Here is a 24,033-nt window from a genome sequence, read left to right on the forward strand (position 1 = left end):
GAAAAAGCAATAATAAAGAAATATACTAGCAATATATAAATTTATTTCATCATTATCATTATCAATTAAAATGTCCCAAAACAGTAAATTAGAAGATTCAGGGGAGGTAATCTTTAATCCCAGGTCTTGTATTGGGAACGATTTGTCCCTTGATGAAGATATGGGTCCTCAGGTGTCCTCTCCCAATCAGGCATCAGCGTCCCAACATTCTGAAAATATGAATGAACTTATATTGAATGCAATGAAAAACATGAGTCAAGAATTTCAATGCATGAAACATGACATGGGAGAAAAGATTGATGAAATGAGACAAGAGTCTCTTAGATTACAGAAAGAAATTGACATTTTGAAAATTAAGGGTAACTCTCCTCAAAACCCAATTATACATCAGGTAAATGGGAATAGGGAACCCTACTTTTGCCCAATACAGTCTCATGGTATGGGAGCGGGAGAAAACATAAACAGTCCCATTAGAACCCACGAAATGACTGACTGTATAAGAGGTTTAAATGTAAATGAAAATGGGTTTACAAGGCATATCCCAAAGCCGACTGTTGGAATAAAACCCCAAACTTTTGACGGGGGGGATGATTTTGATGAGTACCTCACACAATTCAAAATACTTGCCCAATTACATAACTGGGATTACAGAACTAAGTCCCTTTATTTAGCCAGTAGTTTAACTGGGGGAGCAAGGGCCATTCTGACAGAATTAAATGAAACCCAACAACAAGATTTTGGTTCACTTGTTAAAGTATTAAGCATGAGGTATGGCTCAATAGAAAGAGCCGAAATGTATCGTGCAAGGTTAAAAGGTCAAGTGAGGGGAGAAAAAGAGTCACTCCCTGAGTTAGCCCAGTCGATAAAGAAACTTACTAGACGGGCATACCCAACAGCTGACCCTGCTGTTATAAATACACTGGCATTGGACTATTTCATAGATGCCTTAACTGACCCCGATATGAGGCTGCGCCTACGGGAGGCCAGGCCGAAAGACATCAATGAAGCCGAGATATTAGCTATACGGCTTGAGACATACAAACTTGCAGATGCTCAAAGAGGTCAAACAATTAACAATATCAAAGCTAACAAAGATAACGAACAAGACACTTTGTCTGCTTTTAAACAAGCTATTAGGGATGATATTCAGTCCCTTACCAAAGAAATTAGAGGTCTTGTTAAAAATACTCACTCAAAACATCCACAAAATAGTCGTGGGGAGAGCAACCCATCCCACATGGGATACAGAAACCACTATAATCAAAATAGGGGTAACAATAATCATTTTGCTAGACACAACGACTTCCATCCTCGAAGATCGTCAAACTTTCCAGTGTCGAATTCGGGGGTCGGAAGTCGGCAGAGGAGTGGGGTAGACCCCAGAAACAGCCAATAGAAAATAATGCTCGGGAACTCCAAGAGTCAGTCAAACTTGAACAAAATATTGAAACTATAGAAAATAATCTGGGAACAAAATCTCAGCAAAATAAAAATGTTTCAAAAGAAATAAAAATAGGAGATATTCGAAAAATGGGCAATGAAGGCATTTACGTTGTTGGGAAAATTGAAAATCACCCAATATCAATGTTAGTAGATACAGGGGCTAGTGTGACCATATTAAGCTCCAAAGTATTTGAAAATTTGGATTTAGAGAAAGGGATTAATTTAACACCATCCCCAGTGAAACTAACATCTGCGAATGGGGAGAGAATTCTTGTTAGAGGGGAATGTCCCATGAAAATAACTGTGGGAGATAAAACTGTTACTCACAATTTCTTAGTGGCAAATATCCTAAATAAATGTATCTTGGGGATAGATTTCATGCAGCAAAATGCGTGTGATATATTAGTGAAGAAAATGAAATTCAAAATAAAGGGTGTGGAAGTTCCTTGCGTTAATAGTGAAAATTTGGATATCCCTTTCTGCAAAGTACTACTTGCCGAGGATATTGAAGTACCTCCAAATAGCGAGTTTATTGCACCTGGGAAAATAGAAAATCCATTGTTCACTAGCAGGGGGGCCCTAGTGGAACCAACTGAAAAATTTGTTGAAAAACACGAATTATTAATCCCAAAAACCTTAGTTAAGGTAGAAGGGGAAGTAGTTCCAATTCGTTACATAAATTGTAATGACCATAGTGTCAAAATCCACAAAGGTACAGTTTTGGCCACTATTGAAAATGTTGAGGATATGTATGAGAATACGGAAACAGTTAATACCCTTTCTAATAATAACAACAATTCAGAAACCGATTTGCCCAAACATTTAGAAACTATCATCCAGAAACTCCCTGAGAACTTAAGTTGGGAACAAAAACAAAAATTTGAATTCCAAAATAGTTTCTCACAGAGTTCGGATGATATGGGTTTGACAGGCATAGTGGAGCATAAAATTAATACGGGAAATGCTAATCCCGTTACAAAAATCCTCTATAATTCCAATTAAAATTTTCTCACAGAGTTCGGATGATATGGGTTTGACTGACATAGTGGAGCATAAAATTAATACGGGAAATGCTAATCCCGTTAAACAACCCCCTAGACGAGTACCCTTGGCAAAAATGAAAGAAGCCCAAAGGGAGATTACTGAAATGCTAGATAAAGGGGTAATTGAAACTTCTGATAGTCCTTGGAGTTCCCCAGTAGTATTAGTTAAAAAGAAAGATGGGTCAATAAGGTTTTGTATTGACTATAGAAAGCTCAATGATTTAACCATTAAAGACAGTTATCCCATCCCTCGTATAGACACTACTCTAGATGCTTTGTCTGGGTCAAAGTGGTTCTCCACTATTGATTTAAAAAGTGGGTACTGGCAAGTTAAAATGTCCCCTGAAGATAAATCAAAAACTGCATTTTCCATTCCCGGGGGTGGCCACTGGCAATTTTTAAATATGCCTTTTGGACTTTGTAATGCGGGAGCTACTTTTGAAAGGCTTATGGAAAAAGTCTTGTCAAATCTGTCATGGAAAATATGCTTAGTTTACTTGGACGACATTATCATTTTGTCCAAAACTTTTGATGAACATCTAACAAATTTGTATCAAGTTTTTGATAGGTTAAGAGGGGCAAATTTGAAAATGAACCCAAAGAAATGTACCTTTCTACAAAAAGAAGTTTCATTTTTGGGACATATAGTAAGTGAGAATGGTATATCTACAGATCCTTCTAAAATAGAAGCGGTGCAAAATTGGCCCGTTCCCAAAAACATTAAGGAAGTAAGAAGCTTTTTGGGCTTATGCTCTTATTATAGGAAATTTGTTCATAAATTTTCCGACATAGCCAGACCCTTGCATAAACTAACAGAACAAAACCACAAATTTAAATGGGGGGATGACTGTCAAATGGCATTCGACAAACTGAAGAGGGCTTTAACTAGCTCAGACATTTTATCATACCCAAACAATGAGGGTTTATTTACTTTAGATACAGATGCCTCCAATACTGGACTTGGAGCGGTATTATCACAAGAACAAGAAGGGGTTGTCAAGGTCATAGCTTATTATAGCAAAACTTTTAGTGCCACCGAACGACGCTATTGTGTCACACGGAGAGAACTATTAGCTATTGTCAAGTCAATAAAACATTTCCATCACTACTTATATGGAAAACCTTTCAAAGTAAGAACAGACCATGGTGCACTAACTTGGCTTCTAAATTTTAAGAACCCAGAAGGTCAATTAGCTAGATGGTTCGAATTCCTTTCCTCTTATGATTTTAAAATTGAACATCGGGCTGGCCGGTCCCATAATAATGCGGATGCTTTGTCCCGCCGACCTTGCATTGATGTAAACTGCAAACACTGCAGCGGTGCAGAGTCCCGATATGAAGTTAAGGTAGAAGAGAATGTTAGTAACATGCAAATTAGGGAAATACCTGAATCTTGTGCTGTAGCCACCAGGGCGAGCAAAAAGGTTACTTCCGCAGAGTCTACTTCTTCTCTGAAACCTACAAAACACAATTCTGAGCAATCAGAAATGAAAACTGACATAAGAGATATACAAGGAAAAGACCTGAACATAGCTAAAGTGATTGAATGGGTAAAATCAGGAGTTAAACCTTCCTGGGAAGATGTCTCCAGTCTGAGTGAGACTTGTAAATATTTTTGGGTTAGATTTGATTCCCTACAAATAATAAATGAAATTTTATATCATAAATGGGAAAATATTAACCCTAAATTGCAAATAGTTCTCCCTCAGTCAATGGCTAAAGAAGTTTTCAATGAGATACATAGCAGTCTGACAGGTGGCCATCTCGGTTTCAAAAAGACACTTTCTAAAACAAGAGATAAATATTTTTGGTATCATATGTCCCATGACATAAAGCGCTTTTGCAAAATTTGTGATAAATGTGCATCTAGAAAGTCCCCAAATAAACTTCCAAGAGCACCATTACAGATTTACAATGTTGGAGCTCCTATGGAACGTTGGGCTCTTGACATTCTTGGTCCACTCCCAATAACTCATAAGAAAAATTCTTACTTATTGGTCGTAGGGGATTATTTTACAAAATGGATAGATGCAATCCCTATAAAGAATAAAAAGGCCATCACAATTGCTCAAAAACTTTTGGAACATATAATTCCAATTTTTGGTGTGCCCATGCAGTTACATTCTGATCAGGGGCAAATGTTCGAATCCGACATATTTAAAGAAATGTGCAACTTGCTAGGGATAGAAAAAACAAGAACTTCTCCCTATAGACCCCAATCAGACGGAATGATAGAAAGGGCTAATCGCACAATAGAAAACATGTTGTCATCATTTGTAGACAAAAATCAGAAAAATTGGGACGAGTTGGTACCCTTATTAATGCTAGCATACCGCTCCTCTGTACATGAATCTACTGGAGTAAGTCCAAATGAAATGGTATTCGGCCGGCAGGTCACATTACCAATTGATCTCATTCTTGGACGGGCAGACCCTGAAAGACATTATGTTACAGATTATGCACATGATTTGTCTCAAAAATTAGAAAAAATACACAATTTTGCAAGAGAGAAAATACAATTAAATTCCCAAAACATGCTTAGGGAATATAATGCAAAAATCCACAAAACTTCTTACAAAACTGGGGATGCAGTATGGGTATTTTACCCAAATCAAAATCTGGGATTGGCCAGAAAGTTATCCCAAAAATGGGCAGGACCTTTCATTGTTGTTGAAAAGATAAATGATATCTTATACAAAATCAAGAAGAGTCCAAAACATAAGGGGGAAATTATCCACCATAACCGTATGAAACTTTATGAGGGAGAAAACAAACCCACCTGGTTTCATGCATAGAAATTTCTTACAAAATAAAAACTGTTAACCTTACTAAACAGTAAATACTTTTTGTATCATCATATATCACTATAACCTATTATTTATGCAACCTTCTTTGCCCTCCTTAGGTGCAACGATTCAAATGTATCTTATGCAATGGACGTGAGTTTGTTCAACAGTCCCACGCGGAGCGACACCTTACAACAGCTCACTCTGGATTCGCCTATCAATGCTCAAAATGCCAGTATCTTCTGGGGAGGAAGGATCAAAGGCATGGATGTAAAGATTATGATTTGAAATTCGTGAAGAAATCTAACATGCAGTTTGGAGAAGAAGAAAAAGCTGAATTCGCCAAATTCCAAAGAGAAAGATCCGCTCTGGTGGAGCCATTTATGAAGAAGGTAGTTCCAAATTTCGATCCCAAACCAGGTGCAAAGAGGGCTATATTGCTCAAGGATCCTCTACCAGAAGTTCAAACCAAAAAGCCAAGAAAGTCGATACCTAGACGCTTCATCAAATCAGTACCTTCTGCTCAACCCACAAGCCACGGGGATAATATACCTGCCATGGAGTCATCTCACAACCCCAACAGTAACCTAGCCTTGTTGCCAGTTTCTGCACCATCTAAGAAACAAGACGCAACTCCTGCCCTGAAGGACCCAGAGGTGCCATCTCAACCAGAGCTAACACCAGCAGCCGCTCCAAAACAAAAGCCCGCTGAATCTAAAACAGTCAAAAATCCCTTGCCTCAAAATGAGCCCACAAAGTCAACAACAACTGTCCAACGAAAGACTCTTACTATGTCGAGCTCATCCTCCTCCTCCTCATCCTCATCTTCTTCTTCATCTTCAGCAAGTTCCACACCAACGAAAGCGATTTCCATCCACGCACCAGAAAATTTCGAGGAAGAGATCACAAAACAGTACACAGTTTGCGCGAATCCAGATGCACCAGAATACATCCCATCCAAAGACCCCATGAAAGTAAAGTTAGAAGGGATGGCACTACAGCAAAAACAACGTGTAACACTAAATGTCGGGGGACGATCATTCCTTACTAGCATTCCTACACTGTTAATGGACCCAAGCTCCCTCCTGGCTGAAATGGTCAAGCCAAACTCTTTATTTGAACCCATCAAAAAGGATGGAAGTCCAGTTTACGTGATCGACAGGAACCCTAGATATTTTGATTTTATTCTGGACTACTTACGCTCCCCAGAGGCATTCCCCAAACTACTTCCTATGGATAAAGACATCCTACGCCAGATTCATGTGGAATCCACCTTTTATGGTCTCCGCTCTCTAACCTTAGCTGTTGAGAAGAAATTTTCTTCATCTCTTTCTCTGTGGGAAGACTAGGCTGTGAAAAATAAACATTGATTGACGTTAGAGTATAGATGATGATTAGTATTCATCTGTTCATGATAATTTATTTTATATAAACATTTCATTATTGTTCTCATTGTATATAATCATTATTTATCATTATATCATGCACACCCATAATATTTATGATTGTCATTCATCCATATTGTTACCATTTTCCATGCTAACCTGTGATATTGTTGTTATAAATTATATGTTGATGTTGAAATGTTAATATGCTAATATAAAAGTAGCATTTACCTTTTATCTGCGTTCTTCCTTTTATTGTGGCTCTTTGATGACCAACATTCGAGGACGAATGTATTTTACAAGGAAGGGGCCCGTGTTACGAACGTAGCTTCTTCTCTTTTGTTATATAATTGGATAAATATATTATTGTAACAACAAATCCATAAAGTAATGATACGAAACATGCAAATATAGTATTTGCATTTAATTTTATTATTTAAGATTACTATATTGTGTTTTGAGATAGAAATGTCTATCGAAATGTTCATAACCGAAATTCCTCGAATGGAATCCACTTGCTAGAACTATCTATCGAAATGTTTATAACCCGAAAACTTGCAACTTATGTATACTTTATAAACCAAACAGATAATTCATTTAAACCTATTATTGAGCAGATAAATCCTATCTGAAGTCTTGCGTAACAATTGTGTATTACCTACAATCATCTTTTATCACGTTTCTATCGAAAACTGCATCCTAACCCGTGCATGCGATCTATAGGCAACATGGCTTCCTAACCCGATCGAATATTATACGCGGGTAATGATGCGTGTGTAAAACGTCATATCCGTAGTAACGTAATACACAAGAACGTCATATATAAACAGCGATCAGCTGATTTGACAGGCAGAACGCTTTTCCTCATCTTTGAGGATTTGTCAGATACCAAAGCTGAGGAGTTTCGTTGGGTAATTGTTAATTCTAAATTTTAATTAGTGGGAGCTGATGCCTGACCCACATTTGGGATAATCTATTTATAAGATCTTTTATATAAATTATTTATATTCATTGTAGTAAGTGTAAATTCTAGAGCGGGATAAAGTTATGGGAGAAAATTACTCCCACAAGTGAATTGATACTTCCGCTAGAACCTGAATATTAAATTATTACTTATCATTAATACTATTTATAGAAATTAATCTATTGCTGAAGAACCAGATAAGAGTTTATCTATTAATAAAATTATTTGTACTTTTATTAAAATCTTTATTCTTTGTTCAACAAACAGAATTGGGAGACCCACAGGTTACTTTCACATACGGGTAAAACATCAAGCGGGTGAAATGTTAAGTTTGTGAGTAAAATGTCAAGAGTTTACACATCGATAAATTTTCCAAAAAAAAAATCTTTAAATTTTATAATTCCATTAACGAATTTTAAAAAAAATATTCAAATTATTTCTCTTTGAGGTCTCCATACAATTTGTTATTCTGGACGGTGTAGGAATATTTTATACCGCAAAGAAACGTAGTTAAGATGAATTTCGATAGAGTTTAGTTTAAATTGTCAAAACAATTAAAAAATAAACTGATAAAGACCTCTTGAATGTTTTTTTAAGTCAACAAATATCGTAATTTCGGGTTAACTTCAGAATAGTTCGTCCTTGACCATGGCCATGTTGACATTAACGACAACTCTCACAGCGAAAGTTGCAGACCGACGACGCCTTCGATTTGTACTGGTTTGTTTAAAGATTTGGGAACAATATAGAAAGTAAATATGAATTTGATGCTGATAAGGCTAGTGTTTGAAGCATGTTTCTTTTCCCTGTTACAACGATACAAACTGAGATGATTTTTTTCGTATTAAGAACAATGAGAATATGACATCAGCGATTTTTAAATTTACACCCGTGATACAAACTGAGATGACTTTCTTCGTATTAGGAACATCTAGAATATTATTAGTTACAAAGTCAGTTAGTGATCTAATACGGATTCATACAGTGTGTGAAATGGAAATCCGTATTGGGCGAGGCGAAGCCGAGTCCCAATACGGATTTCCATTTCACACCCTGTATGAATCCGTATTAGGTCACTAACTGACTGTGTTACGATTTTTCCCGCTGAAGACTTTTATCAATATAAAATCCAATTTTAATCCAATAACAATCAACATAAAAATATCGTTACAGTAACAAGAAATTTAACTAAACTACCTACGTAAACCGTTTCTCAGCCGCCATTTTTATTTACAATAACAACGCTACGAACGGAATCGCGTGCCCGATCTTCATATTACCCTCGACGGAGACGTAATACGAAAAATTTCAGGGCGTCATGTGATCAGCTTTTATCCAATCAGCAATCTACATATTTGTCTGAAGCGGGATAAGACAACTTACACAGTGGCATTATTTTCATGACGTCTGTCAGCTGGTTAGTCATGTTTGTCGCCAGTTTTGTCTTATTTAATTAAATTTGAAGTTTCTTGTATTCACAATTTAGCTAAAACAGACCAGAAATTAAACTGCTTTAATTGTTTATACCATAGCCCAGAAGCTTGGTCAAGAAAATATTTCTGGTTGAAAATTATTGATGTGTATACTTTTTTTCTAAAAAGTGTTTTTGTCCAATCAAAACATAGGGACTCAATAAATAAAATGAATATTGGAATTATTGCATTTTCCATATTAAAACTTTTCAAATCAGAATCGGAAAAAAATGTACTTATAACAATCAAAAAATGTTTTGTCACACACACAAAAGAAGAAACTCAATCTAGGTCTATTTCAATTATTTATGTCACTTACACTCCTTAGAAGCATAAATAACTACAATTCATTGTGATTATTTATTTCAGAGGGTCTTTATGATGTAGTGATGCTTTCTCTTTTTTTTCAAATGAAGTTTTACAACTACACGTTCTTTAACATTTCTTTCCAGTTGTCTATTCTATTCTCAGATTAGGAGTTTTAACAGAATGCAAGTGAAATATATATGATGATATAAGAGAAAAATAGATACATTCTCGAATAATTCTTTCGAAACAATTATGTGCAATGTTTTTTTTTTACATTCATTCACTAGCATTCTTGTACTTGTACATAACTTCGGCCTGTATATATTTTGGTATGTAACAATATGTTCCGCTGACTCATATAGCCGGATACAAGCATGTACTTTCTATATGTGAGTATTGTTGTCGATGATAACAATTTGATTATAAAACCGTCGCTCTATGCATTATTTTACATGTAGACTTGTTATCATTTGTTTAGTTTGGTCAATGTTTTAAATGTGTTCACAGCAAGGACATTTCAAATCTGCATATGTCATGAGGCTCAATGTACTACAAACCCTGACTTTCTTTGTATATAATTAATGAAATGATAAAATATCACCCGGAAAAGTATCTTCAATTTTAGTGATATTGAATCATGATCATTTTATAAATCAGTAATTTTGAACTCCAATGAAGTAGCTAAAAAAATATTACGCTCTATCAAGGTGGATTGAGAACCTTCTATGGAATGATCAACATTGAAATAAATTTAAAGGAAAAATAACAAGAATCTTTCTCTACCTTTATCACTCTCTCTTTATCTTGAATAAGGAAATTTGATTGAGAAAAAATACCCTCGTCCTAAGTGTAATTTAATAACACATCTGATTTTACGTTATCTTACCTTCAGAGTTGTAGTCATCTCTTCCAATTAAAAACGATCCAAGAAGACTGTTTAGATTCAAAGACTGTATGGAAGTTTGTTTTTCTTTTGAAATTTTCTTCACATATTCTACAAATTTATTCCGACTATCCTCACGAAACACAACAGATGGAAGTTTTACTGAAATTCATGAAAATTTTTAATGATTTTATGATATTACTTATTTTACGGCTGTGGTTGATCAGTGAGTTCTACGCACAATTATTTATTTATTAACGAAAAATCTTTCTTGATTTAAGATTGTCATTTTTTAAAGAAGGGGGCTAAATAAAGATTATTTTAAATGCAATTTTGATTTGAAGGTAGGGAAAGAGGAGGCATAAATAGATATTTATTCGGCGCCCAGTGCGAGGCATTGATGTAAGATTGCATGTTGACACTTTAAAATCTTTATCAGATAATGTTATTTTCATTTACTCGATATAGTGAATAAATAATTTCATCAATTCAATAGAATCATTCAGAGATTTAACCCCTTCGCTACCGCATCGGTCTATATGACCGATAGCGCGTTAAAACACGACATCGCTATAACAGGACCTCCGTATCTTTTTAATAATAGCATTAATGTATATAATTTATATATCATCTTTTAGGACGTTTTCTCTACTTTCAGACTGTAAAGATTTCGAGCTTTATTAATCAGTAATGATTAGATTTTACGTTTTGGAGACATTCATGACTTTTTGAAAATGACGCAATTTTCCAAAGCAAGGACGATTTTCCCGACGATAAATATATTTTTTCCTGATTAAATCATTTAAATAAAATTAACATCTTTAAAAAGGATATTTTCTCTGCTTTTAAAATATGTAAAAATTATTGCGCTTACTTTTAAATGTTTTGTAAAAACAAGAATTTCCTTCCACTCGTGATTTTTCAGGGTTTATCGTAATACTTAAATTAAACACATTTTTCCTTTATTTCTGTATTGAAATATGGAAAACAAAGTACAGCTGGTACAAGAAGAGATAATTTTAATATCAACAAGCTTTCACTGGTCTCTTTATTTTCGGTATTTTTTTATGACCATACTTTGAATTTTGATCCTCCGCGTACTTTTGTAGAAAATTCGAGTGTAGTCAATTTTTAACGTCAAGGTCGTTCCCGTTGTGCCTCATTAGGAACAACATGTTTAGTACTATTACATTTAATTATACCATATACTTATTTAAATAGATGTTTTATATTAAAAAATAATTGGTTGAAAATAACAGTAATAATTATCTTAAGTTTACACCTTTAGAGAAATGTAATATTTTTGTTTTTTTATTCAACTTGCAATAAATTTTTTGTTGATAAAAAAAAATGTTTGATTCCTAAAGGTCTAACATTACGTTTAAAAAGGTAAGATTTTACTGCTGTTTGCTTTAAAATATATTCTTAATATAAAATACAATTAAACATATACTGACATGAAATTTATAATTTAAAACAGTTTTCAAAAAACAATGATTTAATATATACAAAATCTCACATTTGCACGACTCATTAAGGTATGAGTTGATATTAATCGAGACTTACACGTGTTTTCGCTGTAGCAGTAAACAACAACAACGTGGACTGAATATTTTACGATGGCGAACACGTCAATTGATCAGATATGACAAGTATTTTCTCTGGCATTAGATCTTAGTCTTGATTGAAAAGTTTAAAAGTGTTTTAAAGTACATTGATTGAAATGAAAAGACATTATAGACTACGAGAGACCTATATATACATGTATTCTATAGTAGTATAGATATTGGTCCCTGGCTACACATGTATAGTACATGTGATATGAAGCCGTTTGCTGATTTGACATCGGGGGTAACCCACAAATAATACTTTTCGGTTCTTTCAACGATCACAAAAATTGTTTTTTTTTTTTCGATTGCAAAACTGTTTACAATACAATGTCACTGTTTTCTCAATATGGAATACTGTGGTGACTGATCTATAAAATATTTTTGTTTGATGAACTCCGACTTACATTTTTTTAGATAGGTAGGTAGGTTGTTAATTTTGCGGTGGTTTACACTGCTGAAAAATTTATAACTGTCATAAAAATCACAGATTTCTTAACAGTGCACATTTGATAGCTACACATGTTTATTGTTATAAAACCCTTCAGTCAAAAAGCATCCTTTAGAAATTATACATCTTTGCTTTAAAATGAAACAATTTTAGTTCATTTAAAATTAAAAATAAAAATTAAAGTGCTGAAACAATCATTGGGTAGGGGCAATTTTGACGGGTCTATATAATATATACAACTATATCTTACACAGAGTACATCAAACAAATCAATTTTTATATTGTTGGCCTGAGCATCCGAACCTTGTTTTGTGAAGATGGGTTCAAATAAGTTCGTCTTCCAATTTTGTTGTTTTTGGACTGGGTAAGTTTTCATGACCACCTCTAAGCACAATTCAAAGAAAAATGAAACTTGACATAATTAACACTTATTTATAACACAAACACATAATTTTTGGCATGTGTAGTGTGCTTGTTCAAAAGGCTTCAGAACTTTCATTGTGAAGACCCGCTTGCTAATTGCACCAATGACCACCATGCACAGAAAAGATTATGATGTGGAGGACATAGGTGCTTAGTTATTCGTAAGTCAATTTTATTGCATTAAAAAAAACCTCATTGTCACTGGATGGCTATTAGTCAACACTCCCAGGTACATGAGTCGCCAGACTAGCGCAGTGGTTAGAGCCTCTGCTTTATAGTCATGAAGTAAGGAGTTGATCCTTACCATGAGACGTGGAGACCTGTCCTTCTGATGAGACACTATAAAAATATCTATCTTATACTTATATATGTAAATGTATTACATTTGGCGTGTATGATATTTGGCGGAGATTCAATTTTAAACAAGTTAGCGTAGATTTGATTAAGCGCTGAAGTCTGAATTTGCTAGTTATGAAAGTTAATATACAAGACATTTAGCGATGTTCTTGAATTAGCGGAGTCTGCTATCGGCCAAAATCGCTAAATAGAATACACCGTTAAATGTAATACGTTACAGTAAACCAATTAAGGTCCCTTGTCGCAGTAGATGCTGGCATGAAAAAGATCCCACACAGCTCAATAGCCGTTGGTGCTAAGTATGGAACAAAATTTGCATCTTTCCACCGGCAAGTGGTGGTGTCTCCATATGAGAGAAAAATTCTTGAGATGGACATTTAATAACATAGAAACAAGCCCATGTACATAAACACCTTGTCCCAGGGATTTTTCTTTGAAGTAATAGTTTTCAGTCTAACATGCCCTTTCTCTTAACAACCCTGATAACAGAAACTAAAAAAAAAAAAGATATTTCATTTATTTGATAAAATTGATGGTTAATTATGCTATTTTTAAAAATTTATAATTAATTTACCATGATTGTTAAGTACAAGGCTGGAAATTGTTCAGTCGTAATACATTGACTCCACGCAGGTATGTTAAGGAAGCATATAAGTAATTTTTCGGGAAATTTAGACTTTTTGAAGAAAATTTAGTTTAATAAATTACCAAAACCACTGATAAAGTTAACGTAAACTGTTATTTACTATTGCATACAGATAAAAGTGTGTCTAAGGCAAAGACGTGCATCACCGCCACGGCATCACGTGACTTCTATTAATAGCAAAATTTCCCTTAATAAAAAGGCTTACAGAACAACAATACCCCGGAGTTTGATAATTTCTTTGAGTATGTAATATAGCTGAAAAACATCTATTTTATCTAAAAAGTGCTAGTAGAATCCCACTATTCTGTCCGTATAATATTTATTCCAAACATTCGCACGAAACCTTACCCTTTGTTTTGAATTTTATACATATGAATCGAGATTTGTCGTACAACCATGCTTAACTCAGGATTCTAGCAGCACTTTCCAAGTTTGTTTTAACGCAAACTTTTAATATTTACAAATCGTATGTTTTGAAATATCCAGCTTATTGTTGTTCTGTTGCATTTGTTGGTCAAGAATGACAGACGATAGGCCGACCGGGATACGTAATATAGCTAACTGTCTTCGAAAGAGAAGATAATCGATGAAAATAAATTAGCATACCTGTTAAATTAATTGAGCTCCATATGAATTTAACACAATATTTTCGATATTTCCTTTTAAACTCCATTTTACGTATCTTTGAACATGCCGTCTTAGCCAAATTCTCTTTACACGACATAATCAATTTCCAAGTTACTTGATGTACACATATGACGTCATCGATGGTAGATTTCAATCATAATGACTGCTACAGCATAACACGATAAACACATTTTATTTTTGTTAATGTTAACACATTTCTAATCATTTTCTAGAGTTAAATTACATAGCTAAATACCAATATTACGAAAACTTTATTTCTAAAATTGACGTCATCTTGCCTACTATGACGTCATAATGCAGCACTGATTTAGCCAAGGTAGAAAATTTTGTATGCTTCCTTATTCCCCCTGCGCACCAAACCATTTAACTAGTATGACAAAATATGACATATATATTATATATTATATGATATGCTTCATAAAGATTTTTAACAATATTATAAAAGAAAAGTTATATCAATGTGTCAATTTTTGATTTCTGTATAATCTGAATTATCTGATTAAAAAAACATATTTGATGAGAAAAGCTTTTCAAAACTTTTTTTAAATTTGTTACAGGACAGAATTTATTTATTAATTTGCATTTAGAAGCTGATCATGCCTCGGTATTTAAGAGAGATGACAGAGAGATCATTCTACATGAAGATGATGGGCACATAATGTAATCTGGAATCTAAAGTTAGAGATAAAAACCTGCAAACTTACTAGCAAATAAGCCTATCTGCTTGTTAATTATTCTTTGCCGGATACTTCACTTTTTTAGGAATGCTCTTTATTTCTATCAATGATGCAAGTGGTTATTCAAGATCATGTCATGTGCTATAAGGAATTCTGACTTTTGACAGCCTAAGTTAAGGGTTTGTGAGAAGAGTAGCAAATACTAAGAAATCCTTAGTATGATTTTAATTAATTGTATGTGTCACTAAGATTGAAATACTTAAGAACATATCTTACAAATTTTTATTCCAGTCTACTTAAGTCAGAGATATACTGTTTGAGTGACAACAAAGATGTGAAAACAAACAAACAAAACAAAACTATTCAGACACTTTTGTGATGTCTTTGTTGATTTTGTTATTTACAATTTTATGTGTCAGTTATTGAAATCTGGGGCCAATATTCGGCCCTGTTCCCAATGCAAAAAGGTATCTTTTTTCCAAAAAGAAAGATGTAAATTTCCCAATTACCATAGCAAAATATTAATAAATCCATAAATCTTAATCGCAGAAAAAAACTCAAATAAACACACTTGCAAATGAAAGTGAAACTGTATGACTGTTTTATCAGTTCGATCCAAATTCATTGGTAAACTGGTTCGGGGAACCAGGTTATTATTTTTACAAAAATGTGTACTAACTACATGAATTAAAATTATGTGCGGTATGTGTTCGAAAAGCTTTTTTCTGAAGTTACGTGGTTATATAGGGTATAAATAGTAAGGCCATGCGGTAGCACGGCACTCTAAGCTTGCTCGCTAGGATTTAAAGATTGAGAGAAATATGGAGGATAGTAATGCAATGGAGTGTAATGAAGTTGGGCTATACAGTTGGTTTCATAAAGTGGTTATGTATTAGAATTGAATAAAAGCACTAGCGAGCAGCATTCCTACTTAACATGTGTTGTGTTTTATTCATTTAGCACTTCATTAATTTATATTCGGACGAACGAAGTAAGGGAGAATATAATGCAGAGTATCTTGTCATGAAGTTTCGACAAAAAGTATCATATTGGTTTCAAAAATAGACATTTCATTTAAATATTAGTACGCGGCACCTACAAACATACCAACGTTTCAGCATGTTCAGTTTCGCGCTGTATTGGTCAGCAAATTTGTCCATGTGATGGAGGAAATTCGGGACTATGTGACTAGCGACTGTCACTTAGAAACACAGATAACCAAAATATCAACACTCAAAGATGGTTATGACAAAGCTTATGTACTTTAATATACAGCCTATGTACCCATGTTTGTACTATTTATCTGTTTATTCAAAACCAAAGTTAAATTGATGACAAAATGCTAGAAAAGCAAAATTTGAGGATATTTTTAATGAATATTGGTTATCCAACTTTTCCCAAAATGACGATAATTTTCCGAATTTGAACGGCCCCGGCCCCAGTCCCAAAAAGTGTTGTGAGACCCTTGGACTCTCTGGACGCTAATAGAATCAGACCAGTTACAATACGGGCTGCTTGTGGTTGTAATTTTTCTAATTTTTTCGGAATCTGACGTTGAACAACCTCCCCACACTACTGAAGCATATGGTATTATGGTTAAGTTTGTTGGGAATGCCAAGGTCTTAACAATAGTTGGAAACGTGGGATAATTTATGCATACATGGCAAAACTTGATACCCATAAATTATCCCAGTTTCCAACAATCGTTGATGTCCCTGTCATACTCAACAAACTCTACAGTGATTTTATTTTACTTACATTTATACATGCAATAAAATTGCAAGACTTTCACTTTCACGGCGCATGGAGCTGGAACATTGATTCCCAAGGTTTACGTCCATGTTTTAACACAGCAACATACTAAGTTTGATCATTCTAAACCTCTCGTCATTTAGAATATTCATTTAAAGACGATTTTTACGCTTTACACGTTTTTGTGCCTATTTAAAGTGTTATAACATGATTTCGGCGCTCATGAAATCCATGATAATGTAAAACTACATATAATCTATACGATCAACATGTACATGTAAATGCAGTACACATATACCTATGGTACTGTTTTTCCGTAAAGAAGTTCTTTTAAAGGTAGATTTGATTTTATCTGTTATATTTTCAAATTAAAATCTTCTACTTTCGAAAGGATGGGAGCTCTATTAAGATTAAGACAAATTTAAATCTTAAGAACATCGAGAAAATTTTATTTGAAAGGTACAAAATCACGAGTTTTCTTTTACGAGACAATGTAATCTTAAGATTTTATTGTTAACAGGTAAAAAGGATAACAATAGCAGAATAAGACATGTTTCAATACAAAATATTATATGATTTAAACAAGAGGCCCATGCGCTTATAGGTCACCTGAGCATTATGCAACAACTTTCCAGTGATTGAATTTGATTCATGTTTTAAGCCAGATGCTATGGCATTCACAATTTTGAAAGAGGCACCATTGCTCATCATAACAATACATTTAGCAGTTGCTTAGTTTGTTTACTTAATACCCGTATGCAGGGTAAGGGAACAAAAAATGCATTTCAACTTATCAGTAATATTCAGCAATAATCAGTAGTGCCCCTATCACACATGAACCCCTGACCCTTAAGCCTTGATATTTGATTAATACCAAGGAGCAGATTTCAAACAATTCATTCATTTTCAGTATATAAGTATAACCCCCCTCTATGGTACCTCTGGCCCTGGGGCCTTGAAATTCTTAATTCTGGAAAATTACGGCCCTTGTCCATCATAACTATATAGGTAGTTCATCTGCTTAATACCCTGGAGCAGAGAAGAAAGAAAATTTTCATAGATTTAATGTTTTTTTCACTATATAATCAATAGAGCCTCGCCCTAACACCAGAACCCCTTACCCTGGGGCTATAAAATTCACAATTTTGGAAGAGGCACTCTTGCTCATCATAACTACGCACTTAGTTTATTTAATACCTAGGGGCAAAGGAGAAAATTTTCAAAGAATTCATATATTTTCACTATATAATCTATAGAGCCCCAGCCTAACACCAGAACGCCTGACCCTGGGGCCATAAAATTCACAATTTTGGTAGAGGCACTCTTGCTCATCATAACTATGCACTTAGTTAGATTATTCAATACCAAGTAGCAGAGAAAAGGATTTTCAGAGAATTCATGTATTTTCACTATATAATCAATAGGGCCCCGCCCTTACACCAGAACCCCTGACCCTGGGGCCATAAAATTCACAATTTTGGTAGAGGCACGCTTGGTCATCATAACTATGTACTTAGTTGGTTTATTTAATACCCAGGAGTCAGAAAAGAAGATTTTAAAAGAAATAATGCATTTTTATTATATACTTATTTAGCCCCGCCCTAGCACTAGAACCCCTGACCCCAGGGTCATGAATTTCACAATTTTGGTAGAGGACTCATTGCTAATTACATTCATACAAACAGTTTGACTGCTTGATGTCCAGGAGTAAAGAGGAAGGTTTTTACAGATTGCATTAATTTTAGTGGTTTTGGTCCCACCCCTCAGGCCCCAGGGGGGCTGGGATCATGAAATTCACAATTTTTGTTTCCCTTTACCCATTGATGCTTTATGCTAAATTTGGTTGAAATTGGTTCAGTGGTTGCAGAGAAGAAGCTGAAAATGTTCAAATGTTAACGCACATCGCACGACGCACGACACACGACGACGGACGAAAACAGATAGCAATAGGTCACCTGAGTTTACTCAGGTGACCTAAAAAAAACTTTCTCTAATGTATGAATTTAAAATTTTATCTTGTAAATGTTCAGCAGATATTTTTAAAAAAATCTTTCTAAGCGAAAATTGATTGATTTAATTTTTTTATTATTACACTTTAGCAGTGTTACTCACACTTTTTTTTAACTGTCTCTCTGACTGTTTTAATTCTATCTATTGTCGACTCATTCCACTCCACCATGACATGACGTAGGACGTCTAATCCAAGTCTTTGGAGAAATAAATCCTCTAAACTCTCCGGTAGGAACATAATTTTTTCTCCCCAAACGAACATTTCATTATCATCATACCACCAGGGTCGTACGTACTCTAACCACGAGTCCACTGATGACAGTTTTATATAATTTTCGTAGTTCTCATCAGTTATCAGACAATTCTTCACGAAGTAACTCATCACCTGATGGCGGTCATCATCTGATATAAATTTGACTGAGTTATTCTCTTTATTTAACACTTTGTAAATATCAGTCAATTCAGCGATATCACTGTCTAACATTCTTGACCCGCAACTTAATAAAGGAAAAGCACTTTGAAGTTTTGTCAATAATTCCTCCCAAGGTGAGCTTAAGGATAAACTGTAACCCTCTGACATCAGAATAGAAACTAGAATGTTCCATTTTGTATGAGAAAGTGCGAGGTTATCCAACGCTGAAATAAAAATGGTTGATCATTATACATGACTGTATGTTAATTTGAAATCAATTAGTTTTTTTAGAAACTTCTAAAATAAGTTTCTCTCGGATGCGTGATTTATTTATTCTATGATTTCCATCTATCATTTTTACAAAAAAAGTGCCGCAACATTCATTTAGTATCAATGTAGATGGTTTCGTTTCTTTTCTTTTATTCTTTGCGATTGATTTCTGATCGTTATTTTTTATATTTTACCTTTTCATTCAGTACTCAGAAGCAAAAAATACATTGAAAACAAATTGCTATATAACATGTATAATATTCGATTTCTTTCTTTGTTTTCAATTTTTAAGTACAAGTATATTTCATTATCTCAACATCGGTGGGACGATCGTAAAAAGACGAGATATTAGGGTTGTTGTCGAGATATCATTATTGACTTCAGTGTATTGCAAAACAGACAGGTTTATGACATAGATGACATGATTTCAATGCATAGCTTATTAAAACAATCACTATATTTTTGTTACGAATTCTAAGAGGTTATTTTTTAAATATTGTTTTAAAATGTATTCTACCTTTATATTAAAATGTTTCTAAAATCAATACGTTAAACAAGCATTTTGCGCTTTACATAGAATTTTGTCAGAATATGATACCAAGTCACTTTATAAAACTTCGAGCCGTAAAACATCAGCATCTAAGATACAGAAAATGATTTTTTATAAATATTTATGAATTTGAGATAACAACTCTATAGCGATTTTACATATAAATTCATAAACTAGTGCCTTTCATCAGATATGCATTCAAATGTGTTTTTTAAATTTGGTAGCAGTGAGTTGTAATATAATCGTGCATTATAATTTTTGAGAAACCGAGTAAAATAATTTCATCGTTATTGTGAAAAAAAGTTGAAAAGAGATAAAAGGAGAGTATTTTTATTGTTAATAGGAGGGAGTAAATAGAAAAACAGTATTCATAAAAATGTAGAATTCTGTGCGGAGGAAACTAAATAATTCATTTTTATATCAAACGCAGTTTTGCAAAATAAAGTAAATGCAACAGAAAAAAAATGTTTCCTATATTTTATTTTGGGTGTTTAATTATTTCGAATAGATTAATCTGAGTATTTATGACAATTAATAAGTATTGTTCTCTATTTGAATATGTGTATCTTCAAAATAAAAAAAAAATAATCTATTCAAGATCAAAAGTTTTTTTAGAACAAATTTCAACTTTAGGAATTATTTAATAATAATAATGATATCCTTTATTCATACAGGATAGCACATTATTTAACAACAAGATTATGTACAGAATCATATAAATATAAAGCGAGTAGAATATGAACTTAATATTAACGCATGGTAAAAATTTATTTATTTAGCATTAGTATAATAATTCTGATGGAAAGAAACACGAATTGAAGTCTAAGAATAAATTCTATATGTGGGATTAAAATCTGTTACTTTTGGGTAGCAAAGAGTCCCCAAGAGTTTGATTTTAGGGTGGGAAATTTTATTTTAAAAAGTATTTTATAGAGCCAGGTATTAAGATTCCTTGATAAAGCGTATTTATTTCCTCTGTAAAACAAATCATTCAGTTTCAAGTACATATTTAGTAAGGTGTGGTGAATACAATCATTAATATTAGTTTCTTTATTTATGTATTGCTAAGTCATTCTTTAAAAATGACCTTTCACATCTACAATGGTGAGCGCAAACAAAGTGAGTAATGCGTTAACGTGTGGAAACCCGTGATATTCTAAAAACGTGTCTTTACGAAAAAATACTCACTCTATTATACATGTTTAAATTAAGTATTGTCACCAAAGGGAGAAGCTTACCTTTTAGATTAAATATCATTTATAAAGGAAAAATTGGGAAAGATAAATTTACTGTGATGGTGAATTATCCGATTCCTTTCGGTAGGACCTAGAAAAAAGGTAAGAATTTAGAATCAGGGGATAACGGGTTTTGTAGTTTATATATTATATATATATATATATATATATATATCACGGGGTTTCACGTGTTAATAGATTACTTACAGTTCGCTCTCACCATTGCAGTTGTGCAACTTCATTCTTCAAAGAATGATAGACATATCCTTATCAACTCACCTTTCTCTTTGCCTGTCTCTCGTCCAATAAGGTATGAGCCAAGCAGACTATTCAGATTCAATGACTCTAAGGATTTATGTTCACATTTCATGAACTCATCCACATATTTTTTGAATTCACTGAACATATAAATGTCGTAATCGTCCTCTATCCTATCAACCACATGATGAGGAAGATTCACTAAAAACAGTTGTATCCTATTAAATATTTTGGAATAGTCAGCGAATTATGTTTTTTAAATTCAAATAAAAAACTTAGATGTAATAGGTATAAAGTAGGGATGTCAAATCGGTCAATTTTTAATACTCGGTTACTCGGACGTTTTTCCGATCGAGTACCCGGGTACTCGGTAAAGTTTAAATTAATATGAACAAGTTAATTGATAACTGTAAAACATTGTTAATTCTTGTAGAAATAAAACCACGTGGTCTGATGGGATGTGTTGTAACAATTATGACCACTTTGTGCCCGACGAAATTTAATCTAAAGTGTTTTTTAAGTTCAATTTATTCACCAGATAAATACGAGAAATAAAATCATAAATGGGTCACAGTGGTTTTGTTTAAAAAAAACTTATTGTAATGTAAATCTTTGGTGCGTTTAACGTCCAGGTGACAAGTCGTCAGAGCTACATGTACAGTATCAACTTTATCAAGTTCTGTAACAGAGCGGATTTACGATCTTCGTACACTTTTCGATCCTATATTTCATAAAATTACGAGACGGTATGTTGTAGTTTGGTGCAACGGTGGACATAAGATTTTTAAAATCTTTGCATTCAACAATTTGTATTAATTGGCACGTAACCAAACGCATCCATATCAACAATCGCACGTGCAATATCGTCTGTCTCTTTCTTCAAGAATTTACGGCTTCTGGAGGACAAAATTATCTAATTTATTTAAACATAACAGACCTTAAACGATGTTCAATGAAAACAAATAATTAGAGCAAACTAAACCGAAGGTGAGAAAAGCCAGGTAGGTAGCAGGTGCTTGGTCTCTGTTATTACTGTATAAACACTGCCACAGGCGATAACGGTCATTTAGAGGTACAGGAAACCCTAATTACTATATGTACAGGTGCACTGAAAATTTTAAGTTTAAAAACCGATGTTTAATGCATTAATAAATAAGCTTAGAAATATTCAGAAATATACATCCGAGTAACCGAGTACCGATTTTAGTATTCGATACTCGGACGTTCGATCGAGTACCCGGTTAACCGGGTACTCGTTGACATCCCTAGTATAAAGTATATCTTTAACATGAATGTTATGCGCTGTAAAACAAAATAAATACTTACATATATTTAAACCATCCTCATATATTTTTGAATATTCCGAACGTGTATGATAAAAGCGAACAAAGTCCAATCCAAATTTCAAGATAATATCAGAAATCTCACTGCTACATATTATTTTTTCCTGTATGTTATTCATATACGGAACGCATTTTCGCAAAACTTCTGTCGGTGTCACCTTCAAGAATTTGTCATAATCTTTGTTGAATGTCAGGCATTTATAAACCCAGTCATGTTCATAGAAATCATTAGTATCCACTAAACACACTACAACATTTTCACTCATGCATACAGTATGACGTGTCTCTATCATTGATTGAATGGTAAGAATGTCTTTTTCTCTTGATCTGTGTTTCATTTTATAGGTCTTTCTGATGTCTGTAAGTTTTCCATACCAGTCAGTGCTGTTTAGATCAATACGTCCATCCTCCGATAGCAGAATACAGTACAGGAGGCTACGATCTAGACAAGGTATGAAAGAAACAAACATTTACTTTTACTTAATATACTGTTTATGATGTAGAATATTTCTATTCAATTCATTATAGAAATAAACATTTACAACAATTACAATGTTTGATTTCATGATTTTATGAATGAATAAAACTTTTCTAAAATTATGTTTGTACATGTATGTAATTTATTTTAAGCAATCATATTATGATAAAATTACCAGCATCATCGTCATCACTATCTTCCTGGTTTTCATCGTCATCTGTTTCCTCGGTGTATGAATCCTCGTCGTCACTATCTTCCTGCATTTCATTGTTACCCAATTTACCGATGCTGGAATAACTTTCTACACCTGATGAAACACACTGAGTTGCACTCTGGACATTCGAAATTTCAGAACTGCCTATTTTTAAGCGTTTTTGCGGAAATGCCTTTAAAGAAAATGAATATTGTCGATATGATATTACACAGTCACGTAAAAATACTTAAGTATTCACTCAAATAAAAGTTTTAATTTTTTAATCATTTGATAAAATATCTAACTAGAAATACTATAGTAAACTTTGATAGTAATTCAAAGTTTTAAAGATTTCACTATAGTAACTCAAAGTTCCAAAGTGTTCACTATGATAAATCAAAGTTCCAAAGTTTTCAAAAATTAAAAGTAAATAAAATT

General features: G+C 33.6%; 1 protein-coding gene across 1 annotated transcript; it reads right to left on the minus strand.

The window, feature by feature from the left end:
• Window positions 1-7,592: 7,592 nt before the first annotated feature.
• On the minus strand, window positions 7,593-23,781 carry LOC134276032 (uncharacterized). Its single transcript, XM_062758322.1, has 6 exons — window positions 23,578-23,781; window positions 22,908-23,366; window positions 21,603-21,782; window positions 18,959-19,492; window positions 10,289-10,447; window positions 7,593-7,630 (listed from the first exon to the last, which is right to left on the minus strand). The coding sequence occupies exons 1-6, from the start codon at window positions 23,663-23,665 to the stop codon at window positions 7,593-7,595; spliced, it is 1,458 nt and encodes a 485-aa protein (XP_062614306.1). The 5' UTR covers window positions 23,666-23,781.
• Window positions 23,782-24,033: the final 252 nt, after the last annotated feature.

This window comes from Saccostrea cucullata, unplaced genomic scaffold (genome assembly GCF_032062105.1).
Source record: "Saccostrea cucullata isolate Sc308-1 unplaced genomic scaffold, CSIRO_AGI_Scuc_v1 ctg12387, whole genome shotgun sequence".
NCBI classification, from domain to species: Eukaryota; Metazoa; Mollusca; class Bivalvia; order Ostreida; family Ostreidae; genus Saccostrea; species Saccostrea cuccullata.